The sequence below is a fragment of the Carcharodon carcharias genome, chromosome 19 (assembly GCF_017639515.1).
Source record: "Carcharodon carcharias isolate sCarCar2 chromosome 19, sCarCar2.pri, whole genome shotgun sequence".
NCBI lineage: Eukaryota > Metazoa > Chordata > Chondrichthyes > Lamniformes > Lamnidae > Carcharodon > Carcharodon carcharias.
The window spans coordinates 98,667,961-98,687,092 of NC_054485.1; the positions used below are offsets into that span (position 1 = coordinate 98,667,961).

At 45.5% G+C, this 19,132-nt stretch overlaps 1 protein-coding gene across 5 annotated transcripts in view; it reads left to right on the plus strand.

Moving 5' to 3' along the window:
* Positions 1–19,132, plus strand: part of LOC121291828 (zinc-binding protein A33-like) — a 39,628-nt gene that overhangs the window by 2,024 nt on the left and 18,472 nt on the right. For 3 of the 5 annotated variants that reach the window (XM_041213425.1, XM_041213429.1, XM_041213426.1), the window contains exons 2-4: positions 16,221–16,302; positions 16,852–16,915; positions 18,274–18,369. In XM_041213425.1, coding sequence (XP_041069359.1) covers positions 16,907–16,915; positions 18,274–18,369 — 105 coding nt within the window. In that variant the 5' untranslated portion in view covers positions 16,221–16,302; positions 16,852–16,906. The remainder of the gene's footprint in view (positions 1–16,220; positions 16,303–16,851; positions 16,916–18,273; positions 18,370–19,132) is intronic. The other 2 variants (XM_041213427.1, XM_041213428.1) reach the window with 1 other exon arrangement.

Consider the following 19,132-nt stretch of genomic DNA (forward strand, 5'->3'; position numbering starts at 1 on the left):
CCAGTACACAGGAAACCACACTGTGAGCAGCAAATAGAGTATCCTAAATTGTAAGAAATATAAGTAAACAGCTATTTCACATGAGAGGGGTGTTTAGGCAATTGGATGATGGAAAGTGAGGAGCTAAAAAGGCAGATGTTGCATATATCCCCGTAAGCAGCTAACTCCAGGAACATCAACACAGAATGAGGCCATTCAGCCTTTGAGTTTGTTCTGCCATTCAGTTAGCCATGGCTGATCTGTATTTTAACAGCGTCTACTCATCTCTGTTCTGTAATCCTTTACATCCTTAGCTAACAAAAAAACCTATCCATCTTGGATTTGAAATTTTCAATTAGCAGCTCTTTGTAGAAGTGAGTTCCAGATTTCCATTACCCTTTGTGCTAAAATGTGTTTGCTAACACCAAGGATGAGTGGCCTGGCTCTAATGTTGAGGTTAAGCTCCTTTGCCTGGATTTTCTAACCAGAGGAAGTAACCTTTTTCCATCCCCCTATCAATTTGAATAATCAATTTCTCAATCCAGTCTTCCACCTGCTAAGAGCACCTGAAATACATCCAATTGGATTTGACAGTATTCAGACATCTGTAGCACTACCTAAAACAGGTGCTCAGTGCCTTGCATAGGTTAAAGAGGGGCTGACAACTGTTTCAGGACTTGTCCCAGAAATTCACCAGCACTGATCGAAGTTGGAGCCACTTTCCTCTGCTCAGAAGGCTGGTTGTTTATCCTAGCTGACCAGCAGTCCTTAAGGGGATGCCAGGAGTCCATAGACCAAATGCTTTCCCCCACTGAAGTCCCTCCTTCGGGCGTTGAGGCTGGCCCATATTGGGCTTCGAGAACCAAGGAGTTGTCTCTGGATGGGTATCAGCGACTCTCCAGAATTGGCTGGATGAGGCACAAGGTCTAACTTTGGATGAGCCTTGGGCACCTGCCTCAGTCAAGCAACCATTTCAACAAGAAAGCAGGCCTGAATCGCTCTTCTGATTTCCACTTCAACTGTGACAAATTGCAGAAGACTGTTCTTTCTTCGCTTGCGTCAAAGAAATTTTTTTTGCTGAGAGAATGATGAGAGTGCAGAAATCACAGCCACACGGACTGGTGCAAGAACCTTTTATGGGATGCTAGATGAGTAGAATGGAATAAAAGGCTCGGCTGATAGGGCGGGATTAAGTTGGGTGACAGGGGGCCAGTGTCCAGGATAAACGCTGGCACAGAGTTACATAAGCAAAATACCGCGGATGCTGGAAATCTGAAATAAGAACAAAAAAATGCTGGAAATACTCAGCAGGCCAGGCAGCATCTGTGGAGAGAGAAACAGAGTTAACATTTCAGGTCAAGATGACCTTAAAACAGAACTCTGTTTCTCTCTCCACAGATGCTGCCTGGCCTGCTGAGTATTTCCAGCATTTTTGTTCTTACACTGGCATAGAGGTGTTGGGTAGAAAGGCCAGTTTCTGTGCTGTAGATTCCATGTTGTTTAATGTAATGTCAGAAAGGAAATTCTTTTCCTCAGAAAATGATATTTTCTCAGGTAAATGCTTTCCCCAAAGAAAAACAGAAGGAACATGTTGTCTTGAATGAAAGTCTGGAATAATTATCTTTGTGTTATATCATGCTGTAAATCATACCACCAATTTATGGCTCCAGTAACATTCTTATCAGCATCTTTGGGCACATCAAGTAACGAGGAAATCATTGCAGAAAAAATTCAAAGTTGTTTTTCTCACAAGGTAACTATAGATGCCCGCATCATGATGTACACACATCTCTCTCTCTCATCATATGTTTATTATTATGCAAGACTTTAACATTCTGAAATGACTGCGCTTCCAAAAGTACTTAACTGGTTCTCCAGTGCTTTGCTCCATGGATATGAAAGGTACCGTATAAATGCAGGCCTATTTTTCCTTCCTGTTTTAAAAAAAGAACTGATGCCAAATTTTTTAATGACTCATAGGACCCGACATTTATGCTAGGAATAGGTGCAGTGGTAGCAGCTGGGAAATCACAACCGTCTTTCCCGGCAGGAAGTGATTTGGATTATTTTTCCCTCTTTTTTTGCACTGGCGGGTAGGCAGACAGAGGGGCTGGCTGTGGTTTGGGGAAGCCTGTAGGAATGTCACAGCTGGGGAGCAGATGGGAAGGAAAGAGGGAGGGACATGACATTGCATGAAGGTCAGATTGCAGGTCACGGGGGTGTGCCACAGAGAGATTGTGGATCAGGAAGAAGGTTGCAGGTTTGACACAGTGTGGGTGGCCAGGGTACGCTAGGGGTGAGGTGGGGGAGCAGTGAAGTGTGTGAGTCAGCAGAAGGTCGTGGGTCAGGAGGGAGATCACGGATTGTGAGGGGAGAGGGGTGTGGGCAAATATAGGGAGGGGCGGAATGGAAGCAGTTTAACTTGAGGAAATCGGGGCTTGGCACTCATACTCCCCCTGGCCCACAAGCATTGCTGGGAAGGCAGTTACCTGCTGGATCTATCCCTGTCTCTACTCCCTTCAGCTGCTGGGTTTCCTGAGCCCTGGGATACCCAGACCACAGCAGATAGCCTCTAAGAGCTGGGGTAAGAGCGGGCTAATCAACCCCAAACCCAACCACCACCACCTCCCTCCTCTCCCACCATTAAAACTAGTAGTGGACATGCTCAATTTTGGTCTCACAACTGAAATTCAACTGCATTCCTGGCCCCACCCTGACCCTAGATTGGCACTAATTTGATTCTATCCCACTCAACAGAGAGAGCTAACTTGATTGGGTCAGGGTATTGTTTTACATTGGAACCCATTTTGCTCCCATGGGTTCAATGGGGAGTAAATTCAGGAGCGTGCAGAAGGCTGAAGGCCAGAAGTCTCCATTGACCTGCCCAGTTCATGAGGTTGATATTAGACCTGAATCTTGATTATCCATTGGGCTAAGTTTTACAGCCCCATCCCATCGGTGCGATCTTCCCGTCTCACCAAAGTCAATGGACTTTTGAAAGGCATCTTCTGCCTCGGCCCCGTCATTCTGCCCATTGACTCACTCAGTCGGTGTTCAGCAACATGTCAGGGGAAAACCAGCTCAGGCTGATAAATTCCCATCATAACAAGAATATTAAAAAAGCCATCTACGAGCCAGTGGAACATGCGGTGTGGGCGGGGCTGGAAAATGCAGCAAGCTGTTCAAAACTCCATTGGCCTTGGTGGGAATGGGAGATCCGGTCAGCGGGAAGGGCCATAAAATTTCGCCTATGCGGCCGAACTATCCAGCGGCGGGATTTTATGGTCCCGCCGAAGTCCATGGGCTTTAGGCTGGCTCGCTGCATTTTGTGGCCCCACCACTGCTGCAATGGGACTGTAAAATTCAGCTCATGATCTCGGAGACAAAGGCTCAGTTTGCTCACACACTGTTCCACACCCCAGCCGCGAATGCCAGGGCTAATTTTGATACCGTGTTTTCCCTTCTGTCTGAAGATGAAGTGAGAGATCTTGGTGTACAAGTACACAGGTCCCTGAAGGCAGCAGTTCAAGTAGACAAGGTTGTAAAGAAAGCATATGGAATGCTCTCCTTCACTGGCAGAGGGATAGAATATAAAAGTAAGGATATAATGTTAGAATTGTATAAAACATTGGTGAGGCCACAACTGGAGTATTGTGTGCAGTTCTGGTCACCACATTACAGGAAGGATGTAATAGCCCTGGAGAGAGTGCAGAGGAGGTTTACAAGAATGTTGCCAGGGTTATAAAAGTGTAGCTACAAGGAGAAATTGGATAGGTTGGGGTTATTTTCTCTGGAACAAAGAAGGCTGAGAGGTGACCTGAATGAGGTTTATAAAATTATAAGGGGAATAGACAGAGTGGACAGGATAAAATTGTTTCCCTTGATGGAGAGTTCTAGAACCAGGGGACATAGATTCAAGATAAGTGGCAGAAGTTGTAGGGGCGACATGAGGAAGAACTTTTTTATGCAGAGGGTAGTGGGTGTCTGGAATTCTCTGCCCAAGTTGGTGGTAGAGGCAGAAACTTTAAACTGTTTTTAAGAAGTACCTGGATCTGCACCTAAAGTGCTGTTAGCTGCAGGGCTATGGGCCGGGTGCAGGAAGATGGGAATAGAAAGGGCACCTGGGTGTCCTTGGGCTGGCATGGACAAGATGGGCCAAATGGCCTCCTTCTGTGCTGTAACTTTTCTATGCTTCTAAGTTATCTATCCAAATTTTTTTTAAAAAAAAACATTTGAAGGGCATCATTTCAGGGAATTAACTTCTTGGCGTGGAGCGTTCTTCACTATGGATACATAGAATCATAAAATCATATGATTGTGGAATGGTTACAGGACAGAAGGGAAGCATTCAGCCCTTTGTCTCTGAAAGAGCAACCCAGCAAGTCGCATTCCCCCTATCTTTTTCAGATAGTTCCACGTTTCTTTTCTTTTCAGCTAATTCTCCAATTCCCATTTGAAAGCCATGACTGAATCTGCCTCCACCACAAGCTCCAGCTGTGCACTCCAGATCCTAACCTCTCGCTGCATATAGCAAGTTTCTCTTCAGCTGGTCCTTTTTTGCCAATCCCCTTAAATTGGTGTCCCCATGTTTCTCGACCCTGCCACCCATGGGAGCAGTCTCTCTCCATCCACCCTGTCCAAATCACTCATGATTTCGAACGCCTCCTCTCATCCTGCTCTTCTCTGAGGAGAAAAGCCTCAGCTTTTCCAATCTACCTTCAAACCCGAAGAGTCCCTCCCAACCCACCATTCAAATAAATCCTACCTGCACTCTCTCCAATGCCGTCACACCCTTCCTAAAGTGTGGTGCCCAATACACCAGTTGAAACTTAGCCAGTGTTTGAGAATGCTCAGCATAACTTCACAGACTGCTGGAAATACTCAGCAGGTCAGGCAGCATTCCTGATGAGAGAAACAGAGTTACTGTTTCAGTATTCTTTGTTTCAGATTTCCAGCATCCACCGTATTTTGCTTTGTCACCATAACTTCTTTGCTTTTGTACTCTCCACCTCTATTTATAAAGCCCAGAAGCCTGGAAGCTTTATTAAACACTTCTCAACCTGCACTGCCATCTTCAGCAATATGTTTACATTTACCCCAAGGTGGCTTTACTTCTACACCCCATATTGGAATTGTACCCTTTAGTTCATATTTCTGTCGAATGTAAACCTCATTAATGTCAGCGGGTGTGTCAGTGCACCAGTAATTTACTGACAGGCCGCTCACTGCTGGCCAAGTTCCACCCCTTGGCACTGAGCCCAGCAAAACCAGTCTGTGCCATGGAATTCAAGATGTTTACGCTTCAGCACCAGGTTAGGTAGGGGCGTTTTATCTCAGGTACTGGGAATTTCCTTTGGGATTTCCCCAGTCGGATGAGGGGGGTGCCGGGGGGGCGGGGGGGGGGGGGGGGGGAACAGTTGCGGAAAGGAGTGGTCATTTTAACCTAAACTGGCAGATGGGAAATCCACAGGATCAGGTGGAACTCAGATGGGAGTTCTGACCTACTTACCCACCGGTAAACTAATGAGCTGGGGTGAAACTATGGGAATCAAGGGAAGTTCTTCCACTGGTTGGAGTCATACCTAGCACAAATGAAGATGGTTGTGGTTGTTGGAGATCAGTCACCGCAGCTGCAGGAGTTCCTCAGGGTAGTGTTCTAGGCCCAATCATCTTCAACTGCTTCATCAATTACCTTCCCTCCATCATAAGAACAGAAGTGGGGTGTTCCCTGATGATCGCACCATGTTCAGCACCATTTACGACTCCCAGATACTGAAGGGATCACCCCTTGATGTTCAACGGCATTACCATCGCTGGATCCCCCACTATCAACATCCTGGAGGTTGCCATTGATTAGAAACTGAACTGGACCAGCCATATGAATACTGTGGCTACAAGAACAGGGCAGAGGCTAGGAATCCTGTGGTGGGTAACTCACCTCCTGACTCCACAAAGCCTGTCCACCATATACAAGGCTCAAGTCAGGACTGTGATGGAATACTCTCCACTTGAATGGATGAATGCAGCTCCAACAACAATCAAGAAGCTCGAAACAATCCAGGACAAGCAGCCCATGTGATTGGCACCCCATCCACCACGTTCAACATTGACTCACTCCACCACCGCACAATGGCAGCAGTGTGTACCATCCACAAGATGCGCTACAGCAACTCACCAAGCCTCCTTGCAATTCACCAAGGCTTCTTCAACTGCACCTTCCAAACTCGTGACCTTTACCATCTAGAAGGACAAGGGCAGCAGTTGGATGGGGACACCACCACCTGGAAGTTCCCCTCCAAGCCACTCACCATCCTGACTTGGAAATATACTTTGGAACTATTTAACCCCCTCCCTAACAGCACTATGTGTGTACCAACAACACATGGGCTGCAGCGGTTCAAGAAGGCAGCTCACCGCCACCTTCTCAAGGGCAAATAGCGATGGGCAATAAATGCTGGCCCAGCCAGCAATGCCCACACCACGTGAAATAATAATTTTTTAAAAAGCTGGAAGATGTATCCCAAACCACTAAAGATAAATAAGGCCCAAATACGAGAGGTCAAATGATTTCTTCATGCTGCACTGACGAATAAGAAATTGCACTTGCCTTGGCCTCTTCTGGCCCTGCTGCTGAATGCTGCTTGTCAGGAAGATATAATAATTCTCATAATGTCATTGGGATTTATTGTAAAGTAGAGTAAAAGTGGGGTCTGTGTCTGTGGGTCTATGTTTATGTGTGTGTCCGTTTGTGGCTTAATTAAATCAAAGCCAGCCGGTCTGAAGGCTTTGACGTGCCAGAAGGTAAGCTGGGTTTGAAATATTAAGCAGGTAAACAAGCAGGAAGTTGTAGAATGTAAGAGGTAAAGGGAACATTTGCGTTTTCAATAAACCAGACTAGCTTGGATTCAAAGAGAGGGAGTGAAATATTACACCTAGCCAGGGGAAGGTAAGAAACAGTGTGTTTGTTTTTTTCCAGAGATTATTGGTAAATGTGGTATGATGAGAGATTTTTGTTATTAAAAAGATGGGGCAGAATTTCCGGGCTAATGTGTGGGTGGTGGAGCCTGCATGTCAGTGCTTAAAATGTCGCGTGAGCGTCCCAACGTCAGCACACGGCATCGCGATATTTCGGTCGGTGGGGGTGCTCAGCAGCGGGGCGTTCGCCCGCCATTAATTGAAGGCCTCGTTAAGGCCCTTAACTTGCCAATTGTCAAGGCTTTTGAGGGGCTGGTGCAAACTTTGGTCGGCGCAACGGGCAGGCGGGTAGGAGAGTTTTTAAGAAAACTCATGCAAAGTCGGGATATGTGGATTCAGAGGGGTTGTTCATGTTTTACACAAAGTTTTAATTGCTGAAAGTATTTAAAAGTTGCCTGTGTGATTGTTAGCAGTTCTCATCGATTTCCAAGAGCTTCTTGTGTACTTTGAAACCAGTCTGCAGACAGAAATCTCTCTCGGGCCTGCAGCTTTCCGGAGGCCTCCATTTAGCCTGGGTCTGGATTCTGACCTCTCCACTGGAGGCAGCTCCTCTGAGGAGGAAGGGAGGGATAGAATAAGGAGGAGGCCAGGACAGGACAATCAGCCTCCAGGGGAGCCACCTTTAGGAGGCCAGACGCAAACACAAGGGACGCAGGGCCAAGAGTTTGTGCATGAGGCCACAGAAGATGCTACTATCCTGCTGCCAGGGTATACAGGCGGCGAAGCAGCTACCTCAATATGACTGAGGTGCAGTGCCAAAGGAGGCTGCGACTCTCAAGAGAGACAGTCAGCTATATCTGTCAGATGATTGGCCCTGAGATCTTCCCTAACTCTGCGGGTGTACACCCCGTGCCAGCGGCTCTGAAGCTCACAGTTGCCCTCTACTTCAATGCATCTGGCTCCTTCCAGGGCTCAGTGGGTGATCTTTGTGGTGTCTCCCAATCAGCTGTCCACACTTGTGTCAAGCAGGTTACAGACACTCTGTTCAGACGGGTATCCACCTTTATCCACTTCTGCTGCGACCAGGCAAGTCAGGCACAGCGACCCAGAGGCTTCACGGCCATTGCTGGCTTCCCCGCGTCCAGGGTGCTATAGACTGTACACATGTGGCCGCCAAGGCGCCAGCAGGTGAGCCCAGTGCCTTCATCAACAGGAAAGGCTTCCACTCTATAAATATGCAGATAGTGTGTGATCACAGGATGCTGATTCTACAAGTCTGTGCAAGGTACCCAGGCAGCACCCACGACGCCTACATCCTCAGACACTCCCAGGTGCCGGCGCACTTTGGTGCTCCGGCTTGGCTCTCTTCGGTGCTCCGGCTTGGCTGGATAGTTGGCTGCTGGGTGACGAGGGCTATCCGATCAGTTGTTGGCTCATGACACCACTATACAGTCCAAGAACAGAAGCTGAGCAGCGGTACGATAGGAGCCAGGACACCACAAGGGCTGTGGAGAGAGCCATCGGTCTTCTCAAGATGCGCTTCAGTTGCCTGGACCGCTCAGGGGACACACTCCAGTCACCCCCAGATCGCGTCTCTGTGACATTGTTAGCATGCTGCGCTCTGCACAATCTTGTGCTGGAAAGGGGGGATGCAGATGATGATGAAGACCTTGACGCCGTGGATGAGGCTGCACATGATGAATCCAGCAGTGGCTCAGAGGATGGGGAAGCACAGGGCAATGATGAGGGGCAGCACGATGACCCACTATTACACCAAGGAGGCAGGGACACCTGGGAGACTTTAATCCAAAGAACCTTCAGCTAGCTCCACATACATGGATCTGCAGGACCAGCATTGCCTGGCACTTCCACACGGGGCACTTATGTGTTACATCTTCCACCTCATCAGCTGCAACTAAGAGCTTAGTACAGAAATATCAGTGTCCACTGAAACACTCATGATAAATATGTGAAAAAGAAAAATGCACCAAACAAAAGACCCTCAGCCATGCTTACAAAGGTGGACTTTATTCTATCCAAAACAAAAGCAAACAACACTCCATTGCAATAAGAAAAATATGTGTCCCTATTCTAAGGCCAACACAAAATCACCAGTGACATACCCGTGGAGTGCCTAATGTGCCTTATGCTCACGTTTTCAGGTACTACACCCAGGTGCCGCCCCATTGCTCGGAGTGGCTTGTGAGACAGCCGCTGACTCTGATATCCTATTGACCTCAATGACCTTGGCGGGTGTCTTCTAGCCCGTGGAGCCTGTGCTGGCCCTGCCTGGGAGGGAGTGGCCAGTTCCAGAACTGGCACCTCCCCAGTTGTCGCAGCCTCAAAGGAAGAAATGTTGACTAGCAGAGGGCCGGAGGAGCTGCTGCCCTTATCTGGAGCGCCCTGAGAGGAGCTCACAGCGACGACAGGCAGCTGCTGCACTGACATGAGGTCCCTTTCAACCTCCCTGCTCACCGCAGATGCATGGGCACCGAGTGCCAACGCTTGGTGTCCACAACATCTCCCACATTGGGAATGACCACCCGTGGCCAGTACCACTGTGAGGGCTTGCAGGTCAGAGCGTATCCCAATCATAAAATGTTCCATTCGATTGAAGCCCCTCTCTATATGAGTCACCAATCTCTCATTGGAAGAAGCCTGAAATTCTGCCCTGAGGGTCAAACCATCACGTGCACTCTGCCTGGACTCCTCCGTCGCAGAGAGCAACTGAAGCATTCCATCGTACAACCCTGCCAGATGCAAACACACTTCCTGCCGCCTGTCCTGCAGCTGCTGCATTGGGGACAATCCAGACGCATGTCATCAGTGCCGGACTCAGCATGTACCTCGTCCCCTGCTGCCCTCCGGCTGCTGGCACCATTGGCACTCTCTGCCCCTACCATCTCCTACAGCTATCGTGATGTGCCCTCTGCTCTGTGACCCGGGACACTGGCCACTCTTTAGACAGCTGCTGGTTCCCCATTGGAACTGGCAGTCTGAGGCTGCCCATCCCCACAACTATTTTCCCATTCTCCACGGGAGTCGCTTACCCGCTGCATGGGTCTTAATTGGCCTGCCCATGGAAAATGGCGGTGCGGCCTGTTTCTCCAGTGGCAATTGGCCGCCCGCTGGCCACCGAGTCGGTTGGGTGGAAAATTCTGCCCAGTGTGTTTATTTTTTCCAGAGATTACTGGTAAACTTAGTACTGTGAGAGATTTTTGTTCTTAGAAGGGTAAAGTCCAAAGACAAAGTGAAACAATGGGAATTTGCATTCAAAGGGGGGAATATGTACAAAGGAGTGAAGGTTGTGTGTAAGGATACGCATTCTAAGATCTAACAAGTTAGAAAAGGCTTCAGCACGTATACCTCAAGCTGCTGCCTACAAAGTACTGAAGTTAAGAAGACTCACTTTGAATTGAATTATGCAGGGTATAATTTTTTTTTGCCCGGATCTTTTATAATCTGTGTGTCTTAGTGTTGCCTAACAAAGGTGTAACTGGGAGTTAGATTAATTAGGGGATTTAGAAGTTATCATAGTAGTAATTTGTAGATCTATGTATATATTTAAAATAATTTCTTCTATTAATAAACCTTTAATTTAATTTTGCAAGAAATCTATAAGACTTGGTGATCTTATTACTGCTGAATTCAAAGCATGCATCTTGAAATTTATCCAAATTGCAAAACGGTTGTGGCAGTTGTTTCAAGATTCCCTTTGGGATTTGAGCAACTCAACATTTCCCATCGGCTGTGCCATAAAAAAGCTGAGGGCTCTTTGCGGGATATATTTGAGATTCCTTGATTAGTTTGGAGTTGGTGAATCTTAAGGTTATGAGTATGGGAAGCACTTTGAATTCAGGAGCCGGTGTGAGGTTTTTTTCAGTGGCTTTGGCAGTTGCTAAGACTTATCTGGGAGTTGGCTGGTTTCCAAAAAGTAACTAAAGTTAAGTTAATGTAATTGGCAGATACATTACAGTTGGGGTTACCTGCAGGGGTGAAAAAAGCAGATCTAATTGAAGGTACAGCACAGCATTTAAAGTTTGAAGTGATAACTGACACTAGTGAGTCACAGTTGGAGATAGTGAGACTTCAGTTAGAAATGAAGAAGCCTAAACTTGAACAAGCAAAGGAAATGAACAACTTGAGCTAGAGACAGCGGAAAAAGAAAAAGGAAGAGCATTTCAACACACAGGAAGACAGGAGTGAGGAAGAAAACAAGAAAGGGAATTACAAATGGTGAGTTAGAAAATGAAGAAAGAGAATAAAAAAGAGATAATTCCAGCTTAAAATGTCAGCATTTAAAAAAGAGACATCAGTAGGTGAGGAAGGACTTATTTCCAGACTAGAACCCAGTGGGGAGATGTTTAACTTTGTACAAGCTGTTCCAAAGTTTGAGGAAAGGGATGTTGAAGCATTCTTTATTTCATTTGAGAAGATAACTAAACAGTTCAAATGGCCACAGGAAAACCGGACATTGTTGTTACAATCCAGGTTGGTGGGTAGAGCACATGAAGTTTATGCTTCACTGTGAGAAGAAATGTTGGTGAGCTATGATGTGGTTAAAAAAAGACTAATTTGAGTGCATATGAGTTGGAGGCATGCAGGCGGAAATTTAGGAATATGAGAACACAGCCTGGGCAAACTTATATTGAGTTTGAAAGAGTAAAACAAAGTAATTTTGACCAGTGGATACTGGCATTAAAGATAGAAACAACATATGCAGCTCTGAGAGAGGTCATTCTTTTGGAAGAATTTAAAGATTCAATTCCTTCAATAGTGAGAAGTCATGTGGAAGAACAGAGGGTTCAAATGATAAGGCAAGCAGCAAAGATAACTGATGATTATGAGTTAGTTCATAGAGCTAAACGTTTTTTTGTCACCCTAATAAATCAGAAAAGGATAGAACGTGGGAAGGTGAAAGGAAGGTGGGTAGTCAGGGAAGAGAAGGAGTAGGTGGAAATTCACAGGAAGGCTTTTCTCAAAATGCAAAAAAAGGCGCTGTGGGTAGAAGTGACATTTGAAAATTGAGGTGTTTTCATTGTAATAAAGTTGGACATACAAAATTTGTGTGTTGGAAATTGCAGGGAAAATCTGTTGGAATTATAGGGGTGCATAAAAATTCTGGAAGTAAGAGTTCTGTGAGTTCTTGGATTCAGGTGCAGGAAAAAACAGTGGTTTGTGCAGAGGTAAAACAGAGAGAATCAGTGATAGATAAAGGAATGGGAATGTGTTCACAATTTACCCTAGAAAATTCAGAGGAGCAGGTTGCAGAAATGTTTCAAGATTTTGTGTTAGAATGGAAAGTCTTTCCATGTGTATAGGGTGAAGTGGATAAAGGGGTTAAAATCTTAAGAGACACAGGGGGCTAGTCAATCCTTAATGTTGTGGGATAATGATATTTGTTGTTCAGAGGGAGTATTGCAGGAACAGGTGATAATAAGTGGGGTTCATGGAGATGCTAAACCTATTCCATTGTGGAAGCTAAATTTAAAGAGTAGGTGGAAAACAGGTGAGGTGACTGTTGGAGTGATGGAAAATTTGCACATTGCAGGGGTTCTTTTATTCTGGGTATTGATATAGCTGGATTACAGATGTAGGTGATGCCTATGGTAGTTGAGCAGCCTGTAGAAGTGTTTTCAACAGAAGTGTTGCAGAAAGAGCATTCTAGATTGTTTCCAGATTGTGTGATAATGGGATCACAGGCTCATAGGTTGAAACAAGAAAAACAAGAAGTTCAAAGACAGGGAGAAGGTGTGGAAATCCAATTAGCTAACACTAATAAGGTTTGATAAGATTGTTTAGGAAGAAAGACTGGAAGACAATTCAGCTTAAGTGTTCAAATCAAGGCAGTTGATAGATTTACAGAAAAAAATGATTTACAAATACAATATTTGGGGATTTGTATTCAAAGAGGAGAATATGTATAATGGAGTGAAGGCTGTGTGTAAGGGTAAGCATTCTAAGATATAACAAGTGTGAAAAGCCTTCAGCACCTATGTCTCAAGCTTCTGTCTACAAAGTACTGAAGTTAAGAAAACTCACTTTGAATTGGATTGTGCAGGGTATCATGTTTCTTTGCCTGGGTCTTTTAAAATCTGTGTCTTACTGTGCCTTAATGAAAATGTAACTGGGAGTTAGATTAACTATGGGATTCAGAAGTTATCATAGTAGTAATGTGTAGATCTACGTATGCATTCAAAATCATTTCTTCTATTAATAAAGGTTTAATATAATTTTGTAAGAAACCTCCAAGACTTGGTGGTCTTATTACTACTAAATTCAAGGCACCCGTCTCAAATCTCATACAAATGGTAACAAGTTGTGGTAGCTGTTTCAAATTTCTCTTTGGGATTTGAACAGCTCAGCATTTACCATCAGCTGTGCCATAACATGCCCCCTGGTGGCCTTGACACTAAGTGACCTGAGCTGGTGTGCCACAGCACAGTTGGCATCATGGCACCTTGAGGCCATGACTTTCACTGTTAAAGCAAGCCTTCACTTGGCTGCAGCAGGAGTCCTGTCCTCCATTAAATCAGTACCACCGCCTGGGAATTGTATGGCCTGAGGTAAGTAACTAAACTCGGTTTGATCTTAAGCCCTTCCATGTATCGCTATCAGTGGGCAAGGGGGAGTTAAAATCGTAACTGCTGGTGTGATTTCATTCTCCGTTGAAGACAATGGGCAGTAACGTTCGGCAGGATACAAACACCCTCCCATCTTCTTACCCGGTTAAGTTAAAACGACCCCCCTCTACTGACATCAATGGAGAATAAAATCAGGTTGGGCAGAAAACCATCACAGGGATCAATTTGAACCTTATTTGGTTCTCCAGAAGCTGAATGGGGTAGGCTGCAAAGCTAATTTTTAACCCGTCCAATTTTATTCTGCTCAGGGGTCCATGGGTAATAATATTGAACAGAGTGTAAAACTACTGTTCCAACCAATCCTATGGCTTATCAAAAATTCAAAATTCAAAATTCAAGATTGAAAATTACCTGCAAATGGAAGAGAAATTGGGTGGAGATCTGGAAATGGTTTTGGGGTACTTCCTGCATGTCTTTTTATCTCTGGGTTAACTCCAGGCAATGCTTAATGCCTTGCATTCAACAAGATGTCATGGCGTACAAACAGGAATAAATGCTTTGATTTAATTGTGTCACGGGAATGATCAATGTAAAACAAAAATCACGCTTTTTGCGTTACTTCCACTGGTGTGATTCACTCCACCAATTTACATGTCTGGTAAAGTTAAACATGTTGCAAGTATTGTGAGGTGAGAAAAAATATTTTCACACAACGAGCAGTTAGGGGTTGGAATGCACTGCCTGGAAGTCTGGTGGAGGTGGGTTCAATTGATGCATTCAGGAGGGCATTGGACGATTATCTAAATAGAAACAACGTGCAGGGTTATGGGGAAAAGACAGGAGATTGGCACTAAGTTAAAATGCTCGGAGAGCTGGTGCAGACACGATGGGCCGAATGGCCTCCTTCCACACCATAACAATTCTGTGATTCTGTGAAGTAAACTGCTTGGAAAAAAAAGTTTCCCAATGTGCCCTACAACTCCCCTTCAAAAATGTTTCTCACATAACATCTACATTTCCCTCAGAAATGAGCACGTGTTCTAGCCTGTGGCATTCTAATGCCCACTTTTGCATCAAACCAGTTGATTTTGTGCAGCAGCAATCTGGGAGCAGCTGCACACCGCTTTTGTCTGACTCCTTTTGGAGTTGATCCCAGCCTCATACAAAACCCATATGTTCAGACCATCCTTCAGGCCCCCTGAGAATCTGGAGAACCGATCTAGAGAGTGGCAGCCGTATTTCAATTGACAACACTCTCGCCTGAGTCCAGAACCTTTCTTTCCTTTTGCTCTCTTGAGTTAACACAAATTCACAACAAGATTGTGCAAATGTGGTTGACTTTCTCATCCCTAGACATTGATTTTGAATTTAACTCATTTACAAAAAAAAAGTAGCTCATTTCCATTTGTTTGACATATGCGTATTAAGACACGGAGGCATGGCTGAATCACTAAAATAGCATGTGTGCTAATTCCCTAAGGTTGCATTTAAGGGTTGTTCAAGTGTAACTATCCAAACTTGTTAGTAGCGAGGTGGTTTAAGGGTACTAGTTATTTCGAACTTTTGAAGAGCATTGATAGTAATGACACAGGAACATGGAAACGTAGGAACAGGGGTTAGCCCCCAACCCAGTTCCACCATTTAATGAGATCATGGCTGATCTAGACCTTAAATCCAAATACCTGTTTTTGTCCCTTATCCGTTCATACCTTTGGATAATGATCTCAGTTTTTAAGTTACAATTAGATTCATATCAATTGTCATTTGTAGAAGACAGTTCCCAAACTTCTACCATTCTTTGTGAAGAAGCGTTTCCAAATTTCACTCCTGAAAGGTCTACCTCCAATTTTCAGATTCTGCTCCCGAACCCTAGACTTCCCCAAAAGGCGGAAATTCTACTGTTTCCCTTAATATCTTGAAAACTTAGATCAAGTCGTTCCTTAACTTCTGAAACTCCAGGAAACAGCCCCAGCCTGTGTAATCACTCCTTGTAATAACCCTTTAGGGTCCACGTGTCTTTCTGGTAAATCTGTGTTGCACTCCCTCCAAGGCCTCCAGGGATATGGAGCAAAGGCGGAGCACAGCCAAGACCTAATGGAGTGGTGGGGTAGGCTGAAGGAGCTGAATGGCCTCATCCTGTTTTGAATGGTGGTCAAAAACATGCTAATCAAACATGATTACCACGTTTAAAAACAGGTTCTTCCAAAATAGAGGTGCCCAGAACTGCTCACAGTATTCCAGGTGTAATGTCTACACCCTTGTAGTCTGGCCCTCGATATAGAAAGGCTCATTCCATTATCCTTTTTGATTATTATCTGTACCTGCTCATTATATTTTAATGATCTACATGATTGATGTTAATCTTATCACTCCGTATTATGCGTTTTAAACATTTTGGGGCACAACATCATGTCTACAGGCGGCAATGTGCTTTTTGCAACAGTTTGGCTGTAAAGGAAGTCAAATGAACTTGCACTATGTGGAAATTGCAATTTATTGACCAATAACATTCATATAACGTCAAAGTCCTTTAGTGTTGAGTTCAAAATTCCCTATAACTGATGTTCACAGCTGCCTGGGCTGATTTTTGCGTAACATATTCTATCCTTGTCACTAACCAAAATTCTATTGTCTTTAAGCAGCCATACACAAAGAGGTAGGGAAGGGAGGGACTTGAATTCTCTCCCCACAGATGCTGCTAGACCTGCTCAGTTTTTTCAGCATTTTCTGTTTTTGTTTCAGATTTCCAGCATCCGCAGTATTTCTGCTTTTATCTAAAGTGTCAAGAGGACATAGAATCGACACGGGGATTTGGATAGACTAAGTAAGTGGACAAAAATTTGGCAGAATGGAGTAGAATGTGGGAAAGTGTGAACCTGTCCACTGCCGATTCACAAATAAGGCGTGCCACAAGAGTTATCTCCAGGGAACACGCCTTCTCTGCCGATTCAGGGAATGCTCCCTTGAGCACGAAGTGAACACTTGCTCCATTTGCATTGAGACCGAAAGTAGGGACCCAGCCGCTGGTGACATGGCGTTTGTAAAGGAACTAGAGAAGGCGAAATCTCAGGCGACCTGTTTACTCTGCCGAGATTTTTACAGGGACCCGGTGATGCTGGACTGCGGCCATGACTTCTGCCGCGCCTGTGTTTTCCAGCACTGGGAGGCGATGGCCGGAGTTAGCCAGCTGCCCGCAGTGCAGATAGCGCTTCCCCGAGAGGACCGTCAAGACCAACCACTTGCTGTCCAGCATAGTGAAGACCATTCAGGGTCTAACTCTCAGTCAGAGCCAGACCCACCACTGCGAAAAGCACGACGAAAGAATCAAAATGTTTTGCGAAGATGATCAAAGTGCGATCTGTGTGATTTGCAGAACGTCCCGGGATCACAAGGACCACACAGTCAGACCCTTGCAGGAAACGGTGGAGATGTGGAAGGTAATGCATTCCTATCCTGTCCATGTTACCTGTCTCATTGACGTCCTGCTTCACCTTAAAACCAACTCACGAGCAACGAGGACATCCATTGCACGACCTGGAAGGCGCCTGGTGTGCCTATCTCCATTTATCCCAACAGATGTGAAAGGGATTAGATAGGAACATAGGCATAGGCCGTTCAGCCCCTCGAACCTGCTCCACCATTTCACGAGATCACGCCTGATCCATCACCTCAACACAATCTTCTGCCATTCCCATATCCTTTGATATCATTGGTACTTAGAAACCTATCAACCTCTGCTTTCACCACACTGAATGACTGAGCCTCCACTGCCCTCTGGGGTGGAGAATTCCAAGGATTTCACACCTTCTGACTGAAGAAATTCCCCTTCATCTCAGTCCTAAATGGCCTGCCTTTTATTGTGAGACTGTGTCCCCTTGTTCTCAGCTCCCCCTTCCTCACCACCACAGCCGGGGAAACATCCTTCCTGCATCGACCCCATCAAGCCCCATAAGAATTTTGTACCCTTCGATGAGGCTACCTCTCATTCTTCTGAACTCTGGAGAATACAGGATCAGTCTCCTCAATCTCTCCTCATGGCAAAATCCTGCCGGGATTAGTCCGGTAAACCTCCATTGAGGAAATACAGAGGAACCATTCCCTCTGGTTGAGAAATTCAGGAGGAGGGGCTATACATATTAACATTGGAGCCAGGTCATTCAGAAGGGAAGTCAAAGAAGCACTTCCTCACTCAAAGGGTCATGGAAATCCGTAGCCCTCCCACCCCATCCCACCCAATCCATCCAAACAAAGCTGCAGATGCAGGGGATGTGGGGGAATTGGAGCTGTCAACACTGAGCTGGATAGATTTTTGTCGGATCAGGAAAACCAAGGATATGGAGCAAAAGCGGATAAATGGAGTTGAGGCACAGGGCAGCCAGGGCCTAATGGAGTGGTAGGTTGGGCTGGAGGGGCTGAATAGCCTCGTCCTGTTTTGAATGGTGGTCAAAAAATGCAAATCAAACATGCTTACTACATTTAAGATCGATTCATTGTGTTGAAACTGCACTCCAAATGCTGTCCTGGAAGCCTTTTGGTTTTTGTGTGGGTTATATAGGTCAGAGGGTCCAGGTTGGGTAGGGGACTGCTGATTAATTTAATCCCCCAATAGAGGACTGGGGATGGGTGGGGGGGGGGGGGGGGTTTAAAACCAATGCCCTCTGCTAATTTAGTTGCTTAGCACATGACCTAGATCTTCCTGGGAGAATTTGCCCCTAACCAGCCTCTGCATTCATCTGTGACAGTGGAGTAGTCGTCAGTGCAAGCATTTGTTTTCATGCAGCTCGTTCTGTTTCAGGAGAAGCTGAATGCGGTGAAGGAATCTCTACAAGCACAACTGAAAGACTATTCCAAAATCCAGAGTGAGGACAAAGCAGAGCAGGTCAAGCTAAAGGTGAGGTATTGAAATATTCATCATTATCTTGTGTCATGGAGGGTAGGACAATCAGCTGGATGATGTGTAAGCACTTGGCGAGTGAGGGGGGGTGGATGCTGATTGCCCTGTTCCTAACTTTTAAGTTCCCTTTGCCGTTGGCTCTTTAAGCTTTCCATTGACATCAACCTGATGATGCATCCCTGTGAAAATCAATAGGGCCTTGCGCAGCAATGTATTACTTGGTGGTGTGTGCACACTGCATGGCTGTAAACGAGCTCTAAAAAAGTAACCACCATCTGCATCCAAATTCGGGCAGGACTGCAGATAAGTATTTCAATCTGGCCGTGCTCCTAGAACAGAGGTGATACTGGTGATATGCATCATATTTGCAATAACCTGCTCTAAGTATATGATGGGTATGCCTATAAAGGATATACCAGGGAAACCGTTATGGTTCACCCATGCTCTGTTGATGATGTGTTGCTGCTTTAGCAACAATTCCATTGATGCCATGGATCTGTATTGCCTCAGACCGGTACTGCAGTGTTAGGTTCGGCTGAGCAGAACCATGAGTGAATTGGCCTAGCTGAAAGAGCTCCCCTCTCCCCAGGAGTTGGTCCACTTTAAGCTGTCCAGACAACAACAAACAGTTTGTGCTTATACAATACAAAATCAGAAAGTGCTGGAAAAACTCAACAGTCCTGGCAGCATCTGTGAAGGGGGAAACAGGGTTAATGTTTTAAGTCTATCTGACTCCAGCTGAGCTTGGTTTCTGAGGAAG